At 53.5% G+C, this 17,837-nt stretch overlaps 1 protein-coding gene across 2 annotated transcripts in view; it reads left to right on the top strand.

Annotated features, from left to right (window-relative positions):
• LOC126272935 (uncharacterized) overlaps positions 1–17,837 on the top strand; it is a 137,062-nt gene that overhangs the window by 96,581 nt on the left and 22,644 nt on the right. For both annotated transcript variants that reach the window (XM_049976233.1, XM_049976234.1), the window contains exon 2: positions 5,993–6,567. In XM_049976233.1, the coding sequence (XP_049832190.1) occupies positions 6,034–6,567 (534 nt within the window). In that variant the 5' untranslated portion in view covers positions 5,993–6,033. The remainder of the gene's footprint in view (positions 1–5,992; positions 6,568–17,837) is intronic.

Here is a 17,837-nt window from a genome sequence, read left to right as displayed (position 1 = left end):
TCTCGCTTGTTCCCCTTCGCCTCTCGCTTGTTCCCCTTCGCCTCTCGCTTGTTCCCCTTCGCCTCTCGCTTGTTCCCCTTCGCCTCTCGCTTGTTCCCCTTCGCCTCTCGCTTGTTCCCCTTCGCCTCTCGCTTGTTCCCCTTCGCCTCTCGCTTGTTCCCCTTCGCCTCTCGCTTGTTCCCCTTCGCCTCTCGCTTGTTCCCCTTCGCCTCTCGCTTGTTCCCCTTCGCCTCTCGCCTTGTTCCCCTTCGCCTCTCGCCTTGTTCCCCTTCGCCTCTCGCCTTGTCCCCTTCGCCTCTCGCCTTGTCCCCTTCGCCTCTCGCCTTGTCCCCTTCGCCTCTCGCCTTGTCCCCTTCGCCTCTCGCCTTGTCCCCTTCGCCTCTCGCCTTGTCCCCTTCGCCTCTCGCCTTGTCCCCTTCGCCTCTCGCCTTGTCCCCTTCGCCTCTCGCCTTGTCCCCTTCGCCTCTCGCCTTGTCCCCTTCGCCTCTCGCCTTGTCCCCTTCGCCTCTCGCCTTGTCCCCTTCGCCTCTCGCCTTGTCCCCTTCGCCTCTCGCCTTGTCCCCCTTCGCCTCTCGCCTTGTCCCCCTTCGCCTCTCGCCTTGTCCCCCTTCGCCTCTCGCCTTGTCCCCCTTCGCCTCTCGCCTTGTCCCCCTTCGCCTCTCGCCTTGTCCCCCTTCGCCTCTCGCCTTGTCCCCCTTCGCCTCTCGCCTTGTCCCCCTTCGCCTCTCGCCTTGTCCCCCTTCGCCTCTCGCCTTGTCCCCCTTCGCCTCTCGCCTTGTCCCCCTTCGCCTCTCGCCTTGTCCCCCTTCGCCTCTCGCCTTGTCCCCCTTCGCCTCTCGCCTTGTCCCCCTTCGCCTCTCGCCTTGTCCCCCTTCGCCTCTCGCCTTGTCCCCCTTCGCCTCTCGCCTTGTCCCCCTTCGCCTCTCGCCTTGTCCCCCTTCGCCTCTCGCCTTGTCCCCCTTCGCCTCTCGCCTTGTCCCCCTTCGCCTCTCGCCTTGTCCCCCTTCGCCTCTCGCCTTGTCCCCCTTCGCCTCTCGCCTTGTCCCCCTTCGCCTCTCGCCTTGTCCCCCTTCGCCTCTCGCCTTGTCCCCCTTCGCCTCTCGCCTTGTCCCCCTTCGCCTCTCGCCTTGTCCCCCTTCGCCTCTCGCCTTGTCCCCCTTCGCCTCTCGCCTTGTCCCCCTTCGCCTCTCGCCTTGTCCCCCTTCGCCTCTCGCCTTGTCCCCCTTCGCCTCTCGCCTTGTCCCCCTTCGCCTCTCGCCTTGTCCCCCTTCGCCTCTCGCCTTGTCCCCCTTCGCCTCTCGCCTTGTCCCCCTTCGCCTCTCGCCTTGTCCCCCTTCGCCTCTCGCCTTGTCCCCCTTCGCCTCTCGCCTTGTCCCCCTTCGCCTCTCGCCTTGTCCCCCTTCGCCTCTCGCCTTGTCCCCCTTCGCCTCTCGCCTTGTCCCCCTTCGCCTCTCGCCTTGTCCCCCTTCGCCTCTCGCCTTGTCCCCCTTCGCCTCTCGCCTTGTCCCCCTTCGCCTCTCGCCTTGTCCCCCTTCGCCTCTCGCCTTGTCCCCCTTCGCCTCTCGCCTTGTCCCCCTTCGCCTCTCGCCTTGTCCCCCTTCGCCTCTCGCCTTGTCCCCCTTCGCCTCTCGCCTTGTCCCCCTTCGCCTCTCGCCTTGTCCCCCTTCGCCTCTCGCCTTGTCCCCCTTCGCCTCTCGCCTTGTCCCCCTTCGCCTCTCGCCTTGTCCCCCTTCGCCTCTCGCCTTGTCCCCCTTCGCCTCTCGCCTTGTCCCCCTTCGCCTCTCGCCTTGTCCCCCTTCGCCTCTCGCCTTGTCCCCCTTCGCCTCTCGCCTTGTCCCCCTTCGCCTCTCGCCTTGTCCCCCTTCGCCTCTCGCCTTGTCCCCCTTCGCCTCTCGCCTTGTCCCCCTTCGCCTCTCGCCTTGTCCCCCTTCGCCTCTCGCCTTGTCCCCCTTCGCCTCTCGCCTTGTCCCCCTTCGCCTCTCGCCTTGTCCCCCTTCGCCTCTCGCCTTGTCCCCCTTCGCCTCTCGCCTTGTCCCCCTTCGCCTCTCGCCTTGTCCCCCTTCGCCTCTCGCCTTGTCCCCCTTCGCCTCTCGCCTTGTCCCCCTTCGCCTCTCGCCTTGTCCCCCTTCGCCTCTCGCCTTGTCCCCCTTCGCCTCTCGCCTTGTCCCCCTTCGCCTCTCGCCTTGTCCCCCTTCGCCTCTCGCCTTGTCCCCCTTCGCCTCTCGCCTTGTCCCCCTTCGCCTCTCGCCTTGTCCCCCTTCGCCTCTCGCCTTGTCCCCCTTCGCCTCTCGCCTTGTCCCCCTTCGCCTCTCGCCTTGTCCCCCTTCGCCTCTCGCCTTGTCCCCCTTCGCCTCTCGCCTTGTCCCCCTTCGCCTCTCGCCTTGTCCCCCTTCGCCTCTCGCCTTGTCCCCCTTCGCCTCTCGCCTTGTCCCCCTTCGCCTCTCGCCTTGTCCCCCTTCGCCTCTCGCCTTGTCCCCCTTCGCCTCTCGCCTTGTCCCCCTTCGCCTCTCGCCTTGTCCCCCTTCGCCTCTCGCCTTGTCCCCCTTCGCCTCTCGCCTTGTCCCCCTTCGCCTCTCGCCTTGTCCCCCTTCGCCTCTCGCCTTGTCCCCCTTCGCCTCTCGCCTTGTCCCCCTTCGCCTCTCGCCTTGTCCCCCTTCGCCTCTCGCCTTGTCCCCCTTCGCCTCTCGCCTTGTCCCCCTTCGCCTCTCGCCTTGTCCCCCTTCGCCTCTCGCCTTGTCCCCCTTCGCCTCTCGCCTTGTCCCCCTTCGCCTCTCGCCTTGTCCCCCTTCGCCTCTCGCCTTGTCCCCCTTCGCCTCTCGCCTTGTCCCCCTTCGCCTCTCGCCTTGTCCCCCTTCGCCTCTCGCCTTGTCCCCCTTCGCCTCTCGCCTTGTCCCCCTTCGCCTCTCGCCTTGTCCCCCTTCGCCTCTCGCCTTGTCCCCCTTCGCCTCTCGCCTTGTCCCCCTTCGCCTCTCGCCTTGTCCCCCTTCGCCTCTCGCCTTGTCCCCCTTCGCCTCTCGCCTTGTCCCCCTTCGCCTCTCGCCTTGTCCCCCTTCGCCTCTCGCCTTGTCCCCCTTCGCCTCTCGCCTTGTCCCCCTTCGCCTCTCGCCTTGTCCCCCTTCGCCTCTCGCCTTGTCCCCCTTCGCCTCTCGCCTTGTCCCCCTTCGCCTCTCGCCTTGTCCCCCTTCGCCTCTCGCCTTGTCCCCCTTCGCCTCTCGCCTTGTCCCCCTTCGCCTCTCGCCTTGTCCCCCTTCGCCTCTCGCCTTGTCCCCCTTCGCCTCTCGCCTTGTCCCCCTTCGCCTCTCGCCTTGTCCCCCTTCGCCTCTCGCCTTGTCCCCCTTCGCCTCTCGCCTTGTCCCCCTTCGCCTCTCGCCTTGTCCCCCTTCGCCTCTCGCCTTGTCCCCCTTCGCCTCTCGCCTTGTCCCCCTTCGCCTCTCGCCTTGTCCCCCTTCGCCTCTCGCCTTGTCCCCCTTCGCCTCTCGCCTTGTCCCCCTTCGCCTCTCGCCTTGTCCCCCTTCGCCTCTCGCCTTGTCCCCCTTCGCCTCTCGCCTTGTCCCCCTTCGCCTCTCGCCTTGTCCCCCTTCGCCTCTCGCCTTGTCCCCCTTCGCCTCTCGCCTTGTCCCCCTTCGCCTCTCGCCTTGTCCCCCTTCGCCTCTCGCCTTGTCCCCCTTCGCCTCTCGCCTTGTCCCCCTTCGCCTCTCGCCTTGTCCCCCTTCGCCTCTCGCCTTGTCCCCCTTCGCCTCTCGCCTTGTCCCCCTTCGCCTCTCGCCTTGTCCCCCTTCGCCTCTCGCCTTGTCCCCCTTCGCCTCTCGCCTTGTCCCCCTTCGCCTCTCGCCTTGTCCCCCTTCGCCTCTCGCCTTGTCCCCCTTCGCCTCTCGCCTTGTCCCCCTTCGCCTCTCGCCTTGTCCCCCTTCGCCTCTCGCCTTGTCCCCCTTCGCCTCTCGCCTTGTCCCCCTTCGCCTCTCGCCTTGTCCCCCTTCGCCTCTCGCCTTGTCCCCCTTCGCCTCTCGCCTTGTCCCCCTTCGCCTCTCGCCTTGTCCCCCTTCGCCTCTCGCCTTGTCCCCCTTCGCCTCTCGCCTTGTCCCCCTTCGCCTCTCGCCTTGTCCCCCTTCGCCTCTCGCCTTGTCCCCCTTCGCCTCTCGCCTTGTCCCCCTTCGCCTCTCGCCTTGTCCCCCTTCGCCTCTCGCCTTGTCCCCCTTCGCCTCTCGCCTTGTCCCCCTTCGCCTCTCGCCTTGTCCCCCTTCGCCTCTCGCCTTGTCCCCCTTCGCCTCTCGCCTTGTCCCCCTTCGCCTCTCGCCTTGTCCCCCTTCGCCTCTCGCCTTGTCCCCCTTCGCCTCTCGCCTTGTCCCCCTTCGCCTCTCGCCTTGTCCCCCTTCGCCTCTCGCCTTGTCCCCCTTCGCCTCTCGCCTTGTCCCCCTTCGCCTCTCGCCTTGTCCCCCTTCGCCTCTCGCCTTGTCCCCCTTCGCCTCTCGCCTTGTCCCCCTTCGCCTCTCGCCTTGTCCCCCTTCGCCTCTCGCCTTGTCCCCCTTCGCCTCTCGCCTTGTCCCCCTTCGCCTCTCGCCTTGTCCCCCTTCGCCTCTCGCCTTGTCCCCCTTCGCCTCTCGCCTTGTCCCCCTTCGCCTCTCGCCTTGTCCCCCTTCGCCTCTCGCCTTGTCCCCCTTCGCCTCTCGCCTTGTCCCCCTTCGCCTCTCGCCTTGTCCCCCTTCGCCTCTCGCCTTGTCCCCCTTCGCCTCTCGCCTTGTCCCCCTTCGCCTCTCGCCTTGTCCCCCTTCGCCTCTCGCCTTGTCCCCCTTCGCCTCTCGCCTTGTCCCCCTTCGCCTCTCGCCTTGTCCCCCTTCGCCTCTCGCCTTGTCCCCCTTCGCCTCTCGCCTTGTCCCCCTTCGCCTCTCGCCTTGTCCCCCTTCGCCTCTCGCCTTGTCCCCCTTCGCCTCTCGCCTTGTCCCCCTTCGCCTCTCGCCTTGTCCCCCTTCGCCTCTCGCCTTGTCCCCCTTCGCCTCTCGCCTTGTCCCCCTTCGCCTCTCGCCTTGTCCCCCTTCGCCTCTCGCCTTGTCCCCCTTCGCCTCTCGCCTTGTCCCCCTTCGCCTCTCGCCTTGTCCCCCTTCGCCTCTCGCCTTGTCCCCCTTCGCCTCTCGCCTTGTCCCCCTTCGCCTCTCGCCTTGTCCCCCTTCGCCTCTCGCCTTGTCCCCCTTCGCCTCTCGCCTTGTCCCCCTTCGCCTCTCGCCTTGTCCCCCTTCGCCTCTCGCCTTGTCCCCCTTCGCCTCTCGCCTTGTCCCCCTTCGCCTCTCGCCTTGTCCCCCTTCGCCTCTCGCCTTGTCCCCCTTCGCCTCTCGCCTTGTCCCCCTTCGCCTCTCGCCTTGTCCCCCTTCGCCTCTCGCCTTGTCCCCCTTCGCCTCTCGCCTTGTCCCCCTTCGCCTCTCGCCTTGTCCCCCTTCGCCTCTCGCCTTGTCCCCCTTCGCCTCTCGCCTTGTCCCCCTTAGCCTCTCGCCTTGTCCCCCTCCCCCACTGTTGTCATATGCACTTCGTATATTGTACTAGGAAGTGTCATCCTCTTTTGCACAGTCCCCACGATGAAGTCTCAGTATTACTATGTTCTGTAAGTTACCTGCAGTGGCCACCAATACTCTTGAAGCGCCTTAACGTGTGCGTAATTAACATTGTGTATTAATTGCTATCAGACCACTGAGCCTTAGGGTCTGAGAACGCAGACCATCTTTAGAGACTGTTGAAAGCAGCGAGCAAGGCAATCTACCTAAGCAGCCCACACACCGGTAAGAAAAACCTCTTGCACGCGAACTGACGTAGAAAGCTGTTCTTTCTGCCAAAGTAGAGTGGTATGGTACCCTTCTGTTTGCTTTGGCATCAAGGAAGTTTATTTGCGATTGTAGTAACATGAAAATACTGTGTCTAATCATTTTAAGACAGTCTGTGCACTTACTGAAATACTGAGCGAAGTTACTACGGATGTACTAATTGGTTGGTGGTCCCCTACTTGCAGGTCGTGGTTTTTCACGTTTGCCGAAGGAAGTGTTAACTAAAATGGCGTCTGGGTGGAGCAGAGATCCATCTGAAGATCAGCAGCGATATTACGAACTGTTGGGGGATGTCTATGTGTACGAACCAAACAGCAGCAGAGGACTGTTGATACTGCGCAGAAAAGTGGGTTACGCCATGTATGGCATACCAGACGAAGAACCAAAGTGTGATAACGCCCACACGGGTTATAGTGAGAGCAAGTACAAAACTGTGAAAGCTGTCGTCGACTTCATGCGATATGTAAACAAGACGACGAAAGAGAAAAATGAGCTTCATATGGCCATTATATTTGTCTTCGTGGAACACCAGAAGCAGGTGCTGCAGTTCCCTGTATTTAGAATACTGCTCACAGAAACCACGTGGAAATTCGTGGATATGAAATGCCGCGTTTATTCATCGTGGCAGGATTACTTGACACACAATGAATTACCAGAAGGAAAATTTTGCTGGCCTCTCAAAGGAATATACAGTTCTGACTCCAACGACAAAGTTCAGCTTGGATGGGGAATTACACCAGCAGCACATCCTGGCCGGAAGGTAAGCATACTAATTTGCTATTTATACTTAACTGTTACAGTTAACATATCAGTTTTAGAATAATCTGTGACTGGTACGTGAAAGCTCTTGTCTGCATGAACTTGTTCCATTTGTTTCATTTATTGCTTCTTTAGCCTGACCACGTTCCGGTTACATCTCTTCCATCTGACTGGGAGCAACATACCGCAAAAATATTACAAAAATCACAATAATAATTTGCATAATTATTATTATTAATATTATCAGCTATAATAGTACCAGTTATAATAAAACAATGGAGGCATTAAGATCATTGGACCCTTCAGTCGGCACTGCTCGCATAGTTAAGCGCTTTGAATGTTTCGCTCTTGCTGAATACACTCGAGTGACCATTTTCCATGTGTCCTTCGGTTACAGCCACAAAAGACATTAATGACCCCAAGACGCTGGAAGTTTTCCCAAGCCTATTGGACACGTTTCCTTTCTCTAGCAACATTCGTTAGTTTCGTAGCATGGACGATCAGATCACTTTTGTTACTCAAGTTATTCTTACAGCCACGGAGCGTTCACTACCTCGTACCTCCCCTTAGCCCCGGCGCCCCCCAGTTCCTTGGTGGAACGAGGCGCGATATGACGCAATACGCAAGTGGAGACGTGCTCATCGCGTTTTCTGCCATCTTATGTTGGCCAGCTGCATCCAGTATAAGCAGTTACGGGGCGGGATGCCATCGCGTCATACGCAGTACGAAGAAGGCAAGTGAGAATTTCATTGCGAGCTCCTTTAATACCTTCACTCCTTCACTTGTTTGGGGTCGATTCCGATGACTGTCCAGTACGTCCAGTTATTCCCCGATCTCAGCGCCAACTGTCGCGCATGTTGCCTTAGTGGAACCAGTCGCAATCTTTAACTCATAAAGTCGACACTTTGCTGAGATTTCGAGGCCTTCTAATTACCCACCAGCCTTTCTCCGGAACTGACAGATAGTGGAAGGACGACCTCTTGCATTTGCATATAATGCCGTTTTTTCTACGTGGGAGCTCAGACATGCACTATCCCCCTCCTCGCTCTTCTGCTCCGGGACCAGATGGTATCCACGTCCTAAAGTTGCTGCATCCATCATACCTTAATCTGTGCTATCTCCTTCGCGTCTATAATCGACTTAACTTCAGGTCGATCGTGCCTTTCCCAGAAGATGGCGGGAAGCTATCGACATTGCTGTTCCAAAACCGGGAATGGACCATAGAGCCAATTACGGATTGTTTCCTTTCCGATGTATCGGGCTCCGTGTTAGTCGACGACTTCGCAGTGTACTGCAGATCATTTTTGGTCATTTGCTGCTCTATGCACACTAATGAAGGATGCCATAATTATTTTCACCGTCCTCTTCAGGACTACCACTGGTGTCGGGAGTGCCTATATTTTTGACAATACCACTATTAGATTTAGATTTCCCGACCAGTGTTCCGTTTTTACTGCGGAGCCTTACGCGCTTGAATACATCCGTCGCCATCAGCGAATATAGCGTATTATTCGCTCAGATGTCTTCTCAGCCTCCAAGCTCTTTATCCTGTCCACCCTCTGGTCGACCACATAAGAGTGCCTCCACATGCTCCACTTGGTGACATTTCTGTCGCATTCCTCTGGCTCCCAGGTCAAGTTCGTATACGCAGAAACGAAGTAACCGATTAAGTGATAGAGGCTGCTATCTCTCTCCCTCGGCCCACTGTTCGCATGGTTCATTTTGCCTATCTACAGAGCGTTTTATGTCGTCGTGTTGCTATTTTATGTCACATAGGTCTGCACTTCAGAATAATAAATTACGGGACATAAAACTCCTTACCTTTGCTTTGACCTCTTCCTCCGCGCCTCGTCGTTGGAACGAGGTAATTTTACTAGACTTCTGATTGGGCACTCACTTCAGCCATCCACATCATGTAAGTGGTGATCCTCCCCCTCTGTGTCCTCACTTACCTCAGTCGTGCATATTGACACTTTTTGCTTCTGTGCCCCTATTATAATCCGTTACAGCGGCCGTTTACAGCTGTCGCCTGATGTACAGCGTGATCGTGATGAAACTTACAAAACTAAGTAGCAATAATACCACTGGTCAGAATGACGTTAAATGGCAACAGAATATTGTCGGAGAAGGGGGAAAACGAATGGCAGAAGGAAAGAAATCGTGTGAAAATTGATGAATAGACGGCGCTCTGTCAGAATATGTAAACGAAAACCTTTCATGCACACGACGCATTGAAGTTGGTATAAACACGCCGGGTTCACGACTTTTCCTCCTTTCGCGTCTATGACGTTCGCCATGACTGTTTAAACGCTGGATCGTGCTCTGCTTGTAAAGCTGAATTAAAAGAATGATAACTGTGCACAAGTGACTCTACAGAAAGTTCGGACACTGAAGGGTTTTAAAAACCGCTTTGGTCTGCGACCTTGTAGAGGGAAGAAGCGAATTGATTCGACGTCAGTGGAAGCAGTGGCCACAGGAATGCAGCAGGAGAAGAGTGGTAGTGTACAAACATACTGTGCACGGAGAGTAGCCCAAACATTGGACATAGCGGTGAGCATGGTACGTAACATCATATGAAACACCGTTTGCTATCTACTCAAAAATACCCATATGCACGGGTTGCTTCCTGTTGGCCTGCCAGCAACAGAGGTTCGCTTTAGAATTTCTTGTTCGCATGGAAATATATAATTATTGGCCATGAAAGATATTTTGGACAGACGAAGCCCACTTCCATATGACAGGACATTGCAATACACAGAATATGGGCAACAGAAATTCACACTAAAATCAACCAGTACGTCATCCCGAAAATGTTACTGTGTGGTGCGGGTTTACGGCATCATTTTTCATAGGGCCACCTTTTATCGAAGACAAAAGTGCTTCCGGTCCTCTTACCTTGTACAGTCACTGGAGCGAGCTATCAGTGTGTCTTTCGCAGCCACGTCATTCCAGTTCTCCAACAGATTGAATGTATGGATGGGATCATTTTTATGCAAGATGGCACCTTCCGCACATTGCAAATCCAATTAAGCAGCTGGTGAATCGCCATTTCGGAAACGCTAGAATTATCAGCCGCCATTTTTCTAGAGCCTGGCTGTCCCGATCTCCTGATGTTAATCTGTGTGATTCCTGGCTGTGGAGCTACCTGAAAGATGTTGTGTTCAGTGTACAGATTGCAAAGGTAGCTGCATTGAAGGCGCGCATTGCTCAACAGTTTCTGAACGTGACCCCAGAAACATTTCGATTAGTTGTGGAAAATGCTGTTTCTCGATTTCAGCTTGTTGGAGAAAACGCTGGATAGCATATTGAACGTGTTCTGCAACGGTCACACGGAATTTAATAATCTGATTTGATTTTGATTGATGCTTTTTATGCCGATTTTGGCCGCAGGACGATTAATAAGATTTTTCCCCTCCCGACGCGATATGACATTACCGTGGTGGATGGGCTTAAAATAATTAACAGTATCACACCTGTACACTCATGCACACTGAGGAGTGTAGGATAAGGTCAAACGTACACTCCAGCCATTGTTACATGATTCATTTGTCATCTGTAGTCGTCCGCTATTAAATTATGCTTACAGCGCCATCTATTGCTATATTTTGTAATTATTTTTCTTCTGCCATACATTTTCCCTTTTCTCCGATAATAATCCGTTGCGATTTCACGTTATTCTGCCCAATGGTCTTATGCCTACAGTGATTTGAAAGTTTAAATTTTATTATAATCCTGTATCTTTCCATTTAGGAGAGGAAGAGCGCTCTGCCGATCGCGTGCTTGAGTTTGAGTGTTAGCACATGACTTCGGTCATTTGAAGCTGTTTCCGGGGAAAACAACCGCCCTCTAATGGCACTTTTCTACGATTTCTTGCCGTTTCTAGTTTCCCTTCATAAACTTCGCTCCCATTTCTGCTTATTTAAATTCATAGTTTTCACCTTTCACTAAGCCACAGAATGGGCACTTACCACCATAGCTGTTTTGCACCCTAAAACTATATGACCAACGATTAATATTTCTTCGCTAACTAGAAATTATTTTTTGATGTTTGTAGGTTGCTGCGTGTTTCTCTAATGGCTCACACTCTTGGAAGGCTCACACTCTTGGGAGGCTCACACTCTTGGGAGGCTCACACTCTTGGGAGGCTCACACTCTTGGGAGGCTCACACTCTTGGGAGGCTCACACTCTTGGGAGGCTCACACTCTTGGGAGGCTCACACTCTTGGGAGGCTCACACTCTTGGGAGGCTCACACTCTTGGGAGGCTCACACTCTTGGGAGGCTCACACTCTTGGGAGGCTCACACTCTTGGGAGGCTCACACTCTTGGGAGGCTCACACTCTTGGGAGGCTCACACTCTTGGGAGGCTCACACTCTTGGGAGGCTCACACTCTTGGGAGGCTCACACTCTTGGGAGGCTCACACTCTTGGGAGGCTCACACTCTTGGGAGGCTCACACTCTTGGGAGGCTCACACTCTTGGGAGGCTCACACTCTTGGGAGGCTCACACTCTTGGGAGGCTCACACTCTTGGGAGGCTCACACTCTTGGGAGGCTCACACTCTTGGGAGGCTCACACTCTTGGGAGGCTCACACTCTTGGGAGGCTCACACTCTTGGGAGGCTCACACTCTTGGGAGGCTCACACTCTTGGGAGGCTCACACTCTTGGGAGGCTCACACTCTTGGGAGGCTCACACTCTTGGGAGGCTCACACTCTTGGGAGGCTCACACTCTTGGGAGGCTCACACTCTTGGGAGGCTCACACTCTTGGGAGGCTCACACTCTTGGGAGGCTCACACTCTTGGGAGGCTCACACTCTTGGGAGGCTCACACTCTTGGGAGGCTCACATGTTTGTTTTCTAATAACTTCAGCATGATATCTTTCGGGTAGAGTCCAACTCATATCATGAATTTAAATTTTTCTGCTGCGACTAAGTAAACACACACTCATCCGTCGTACTTCACATGATTTTATTTAGTGCTACAATAACTTATTTCTTCCCAAAATGTGTGTACGACACACTTCCGATACCGAACCGTGACTTAACGCTTGTGTGAAGGCTACCTTTTACGTAACGGTTGCGGCGCAGCACGTTAGTTTTTAACGCCCTGCCAGTGTCTAGCAGTGTTAATTTGTCTAGCTACAAGCTGTAGTAGAATATACTAGACCACTACTGTCTATAGTACGTCGCAACATACATAGAATGGTCCGGTAAATGGGATGTGGCTAGTACTGAAATTAAAGTTTTAACTTGGCAATATAAATTTTCAGGAATATTTTTGCGATAAAAATCACAGTTAATACTGCCAAGTCCGTACTAAGTGGCTACGCAATGTAAAGTTCCCACACATACCACAAACACACACGTAGCCAGTTCATGGTATTTACACTCGTTACCGAAGTTAAGAGTTCACTGGATCATTTAGTTATGAAAATGCTCGCTCAAATGTTGTGCACTCTGTTCTAAACGTAATACCTGTTCGTCTTGGATCGCACAACAGGACACGCGGTTTTAACTAACAGCCAAAAGCAATAATTTTGATATTCCGTCCGAAATTGCGCACCACTTCCACTATACCATGCACTTAAATACACATTGCACTAGTTCCCGAACTCGTAATTAGAATTTTTCCTCGTTTTTAGAGTACTTTCGTCGCAGCTGCTTTCAATGACATGTTGTTAGTTCGAACCCTCAGCCACGACTTCCCTAGGTCATACCAAACCTTTGTTCCCAGCATAGATTGGCGCGAGCCTGCATTTTTCTGATAGGCTGATATCAAAAACAGCAAGTCAGGTTGCGGTATTATCCCGCGCTAACCTGCACTTGACTTAAATGACCAATCATAGTAAAACATTTCTTTCTATGGCAATTGATAAATAAATAAATAAATAAATAAATTTAGAAAAGTATCAAAAATAAAATTACTCCTTCCGAAATTACGGATTAATTTGTGTTCTGCTCGCGGTTTATTAGTACCATAAACTGACTGCACAATTAAGTATAGTAAATCCCCTTTATAGTTAACCTGGTACTTCGTGAATAAACAAAACAAATTCCATTTACTTCTGCTCTTCTTCACTCTTACGACTCACACTGCTAATTAATATCATATAAACTATTATAATTATGCAAATACATTAAATATTAGTCAAACATAACTTTACAACACTGTTTTGACTAAGACTGCTAGCACTGTCCATAAACTGATGACCTCTGCCGCCCACTAGTACAACTACGTGCAGCTCTGTAACTCAGGTCCATGTCAGCTCGTGACATCTGTCGATCACTCGTGCCCATAACGCTATTGTCCCAACAAGTGAGAGGAGCGATGCGAAGGCGCTACTCCTCACAGTTGCCACCAGTTACAAAGTTTTATGCTATTCTGGGTCTGTAGCTTTCTAGTATGTTGTGTCCATGATTGAGAGAAATTAAACATTTTAATCTTTCATAGATGAGCCATCAAAATATATCTTCTTCTGGTGTATGTGACTGACCTTTGGGGTCTGTACGAGTCAACAACGTTTGAAATAATACAGAAATGATGCTTTAGATTCCCAACACTTCGAAATTCAAAGTAATACGTGCGTTTCAGCAATAGCGATGGCGAGAGATACCTTGCTCGAGAGGCAAGAAAGGCCCAGCTTTAGTTGGTTGCCTGATTCTTTCGCTGCTGCATTTTCGGCTTCATGGTGTGACTCTCATATACCTAGCGGTCGTTCGTAACTAAGAAAGTTCAGTTTCGGTTGTTCCAAAGACCGCACTGAAGTGAGGCATTGGTTGTGAAGGTGACCGCTTAAGACATTGGGTAGTGGTAAACAACCCTAAAGGGACGGAAAGTTTTGTAGCCGACATGGTCGGGTATTTACCTAAACTGTTACTCATTTGTAAAGATCAGTCTGATTAGATTAACTGTATAGTTATCAATTATCGTGCAGTGAGGCTTTTGACTGTAACCGTTCTATCACCTCGAAAGAGTACGTCAGCACTTCTGAACCTGCTGTGGACGGATGGCACGCAGAAGACAGGTTTGCGTGACCTTGTTCCGATGATGAGAGACGCCGCTCCCGACGACACGCCGTGCTTTTTTCAGTACCAGATTTCTTCAGAGTTTCCGCAACTGCGTATGACTATCTGATACGGTCTGGTTTTCCGCCAAAAGAGTCCCAAGGTCAGCTGTTTGGTTGGAACGCATCTCCGTTGCCGACGCCATTTCGAGGGCTACGTATGGCACCGCCATCTATCGGAATTTAATATAATTTTCGAGGCTGAAACGGGAATATTCCACGATTTCTCACATCGAATCCGGATTTTTTTCAACAAAAATGTGTTGCATTACTTAAACGTCCCTCATATCTCATAACACGGCGAAGACAGTGATTCAGTTAAAGAAAGATGTGCCGATGGCGAAAGTTGCTGAGGGTGACTGAAATAGGGGGAATCGCTTTGAGCATTTTACCGTACAGAGGACTCATCCTATAAGTATACTTCATTACACTGCACCTCAGACCTACTGTCCGTTAGGAAATTCGTATATTTTAGGCAACCTGTTTACTAAAACTCAGTAAATTAATTAAGATGCGGTGAACAAAATAACTCATCTTTCAAAAATCAGTACTGCTGTTTCCCCTCCCAGGGTTTGCTGGACTATTGGTTCATGTAAGTTGTTAGTCAACACATTGGCGTAGGTGATGCAGGTATCGTATATTATTCACACACAACACTAAAAGTATCACGGACATAACTTGAAGTGGATAAATTTGCTTAGGACTTCTTATTGGGGTTAAAGAAATACGATAGCTTAAGTGCAGTAAAGATGGCGCGAACACCGAATAACATGAGGCAGATTCCTTGCTTAAATCAGATATCTCGAAAGCAAAACGAAAATGCCAGTCCCAGCAACGTTCATCATGACATAAACCAAACCTTGGCAAAGTTCGTTTTTTATTCGCGAACATGTAAGACTCGGAAGCAGCATGAAAGTGGTCTTGTTGTATATAATGTTGCCGACAAAATCTATAAGTGCTTAATGTTATATAAGACAATCAGAGCATTTACATAAAGATTTTGGCACAACTGGGCAACCTGAAGGTGTCGAAGATAGAAGTTGGTAGTAGCACAGTTAATTAGTACTAATACAACTGAGGTGATATTCATTAATAATTCTCAATCAGCTATGCTGCTAGACATGATCAAAATTAAGAATACACATAAATATTTCTGCGTGTCAAAATTGAGGGCAACTTAATTCTCGTTCACGTGGTATTTCCTCTATGTAACACATCAGAACCTATAAATTAAACCTGACTTAGTTAACTGCCCTCAAATTACGTTAACCTCTGCCTCTTAAACACGGGAGAGCCGACACATTTCAGCGTCGTCCATGGCACATTTTCGGCCATCGACCTTTCTATCTGCAGCCCCGGACTTTCACCATCCATCCACTGGAGTGTCCATGACGACTTATGTGGTAGTGACCATTTCCCCATGTTTCTGTCACTACCACAGCGTCACTCTTCTGAACGCCCCTCCAGATGGGCTCTGAATAAGGCTGATTGGGGCTTGTTCTCCTCTCTCGCCACTATCGCACCTCCTTCCCCTGCCACCATTGATGCGGTGGTTCAGTCGGTCACCACCGGCATCGTTTCTGCGGCGGCATCTGCGATTCCCTGTTCATGCGGGTCCCCTCGGCGGAGGACTGTGCCTTGGTGGGCGCCCGAGATCGCAGAGGCGATTACAGATCGCCGGCGGGCTCTTCAACGCCATAAGCGGCACCCGTCCTTGGAGAACCTCATCGTTTTTAAACAGCTCTGTGCCCGTGCCCGACGCCTTATTCGCCAACGGAAGCAGGAGTGCTGGGAACGGTATGTTTCCACCACTGGCGTCCGTACCTCTGCATCGCAGGTTTGGGCTAAGATTAGGCGACTCCATGGCTATCGGCCGCCTGCCTCTGTCCCTGGGCTTTCGCTGAATAGAGTGGTGTGTCCTGACTCCGACACGATTGCGGACCGGTTAGCAGCGCATTTTGGTCAGTGTTCCGCATCTACGAATTACCCACAGGCCTTCCGCTCCTGGAAAGAGCGGTTGGAAAGTTGGAGGCTTTCCTTTCACACGCGCCACGCGGAGTCGTACAATGCTCCTTTCAGCGACTGGGAATTCCAGAGTGCCCTATCTGCTTGCCCTGATACGGCTCCTGGGCCAGACCGCATCCACAGCCAGATGCTGAAACACCTCTCTGTGAATTGCCAGCGACGCCTCCTAGATGTTTTCAACCGCATCTGGGTTGAGGGTGTGTTCCTGTCTCAATGGCGAGAAAGCATCGTACTCCCCGTGTTGAAACCTGGCAAGAACCCGCTGGAGGTGGACAGCTACCGCCCCATAAGCCTCGCCAACGTTCTTTGCAAGTTGCTAGAACGTATGGTGAGCCGGAGGTTGAGTTGGCTCCTCGAGTCTCGAGGCCTTCTGGCTCCGTCTCAGGGTGGGTTCCGTAAAGGCCGCTCTGCCGTCGATAATCTGGTCTCCCTGGAGTCTGCCGTCCGTACAGCCTTTGCACGCCGCCAACATCTGGTTGCCGTCTTCTTCGACATGCGGAAGGCGTACGATACGACTTGGCGATATCACATCCTGGCCACACTTCATGGGTGGGGACTTAGGGGCCCGCTCCCGATTTTTATTCAGAATTTTCTGTCGTCTCGTTCCTTCCGCGTGCAAGTTGCTGCGTCCCACAGTTCCTCCCGGGTCCAGGAGAACGGGGTCCCGCAGGGGTCTGTCCTCAGTGTCTCCCTGTTTTTAATTGCGATCAATGGGCTCGCTGAGGCGGTGGGATCGTCCGTCGCAGCTTCGTTGTATGCAGACGACTTCTGCCTCTACTACAGCTCCGCTGGCATTGCAGTTGCTAAGCGCCAGCTGCAGGGCGCTATCCGCAAGGCGCAGTGGTGGGCTGTAGCACACGGCTTCCAGTTTTCGGCCGCTAAGGCCTGCGTTATGCATTTCTGCCGGCGTCGCACGGTTCACCCTGAGCCACGCCTTAACCTTGACGGTGAACCTCTTGCTGTGGTAGAGACGCATCGGTTCTTGGGACTGGTATTTGATGCCCGGATGACTTGGCTGTCTCATATTAGGCAGCTTAAACAAACATGCTGGCGGCATTTAAACGCTCTCCGTTGCCTTAGCCACACCGGATGGGGTGCCGATCGGTCCACCCTTCTCCGGCTGTATCAAGGGCTGATCCAGTCCCGCCTTGATTATGGGTGTGTGGCTTATGGTTCGGCATCGCCATCAGCGTTGCAATTGCTGGATCCCATCCATCACTGCGGGATCCGACTCGCCACAGGAGCATTTCGGACAAGCCCTGTTGACAGCTTACTTGTGGAGGCTGGTGTTCCTCCATTGCGGATCCGGCGCGACCGACTTCTGGCCGCTTATGCTGCCCACGTTTGTAGCTTGCCAGGGCATCCCAACTACCGTCTCCTGTTCCCGCACTCGATCGTCCATCTTCCAGACAGGCGGCCCCGGTCAGGGTGTACGATCCTGGTTCGCATCCGGGCTCTACTGTGTGGGATTGAGTTTTTCCCTCTCCTGCCTGTTTTCCGGGCCAATCTCCGTCTGCCCCCTTGGTGTGTGCGCCGACCATGCATTCGGCTGGATTTGGCACAGGGTCCGAAAGACTCGGTCCCTCCTCCGGCCCTCCGCCGCCGCTTTGTTTCTCTCCTTGCCGAGTTTCCCGGATCTGCCGTGGCCTATACCGACGGTTCGATGGTCTCTGGTCGCACTGGTTACGCTCTTACTCTAGAGGATCATTGTGAGCAACGGTCGCTGGCACCCTGGAACAGTGTATACACTGCCGAGTTGGTTGCCATCTATCGCGCCCTAGAGTATATCCGCTCCCGCTCCAGTGAGTCCTTTGTCATCTGTAGTGACTCCCTGAGTGGTTTACGAGCTCTTGACCAGTGCTTTCATCGTTCCCGTCTGGTGATGGCCATCCACGAGTCGCTCCATGCTCTTGCCCGTTGCGGCCGCTCCGTGGTCTTTGTTTGGACCCTAGGTCGTGTCGGCATCCCGGGCAATGAGCGGGTTGACACGCTGGCTAAACAGGCAGTGAGTTCACCGGCTCTGGAACTCGGCCTTATGGCGTGTGATCTCCTGTCGCCTTTGCGACAGAAAGTGCTTAGTGCCTGGGGTGACGAGTGGCGCACCCTGCCCACGCCCAACAAACTTCGGGCGGTGAAGGAGACGACCCGTGTGTGGGGCTCCTCCATGCGGGCCTCTCGGAA

The sequence above is a fragment of the Schistocerca gregaria genome, chromosome 5 (assembly GCF_023897955.1).
Source record: "Schistocerca gregaria isolate iqSchGreg1 chromosome 5, iqSchGreg1.2, whole genome shotgun sequence".
In the NCBI taxonomy this organism is placed as follows: domain Eukaryota; kingdom Metazoa; phylum Arthropoda; class Insecta; order Orthoptera; family Acrididae; genus Schistocerca; species Schistocerca gregaria.
Note: the sequence above shows the minus strand (reverse complement) of the source record. Positions and strands in the feature narration are given on the sequence as shown.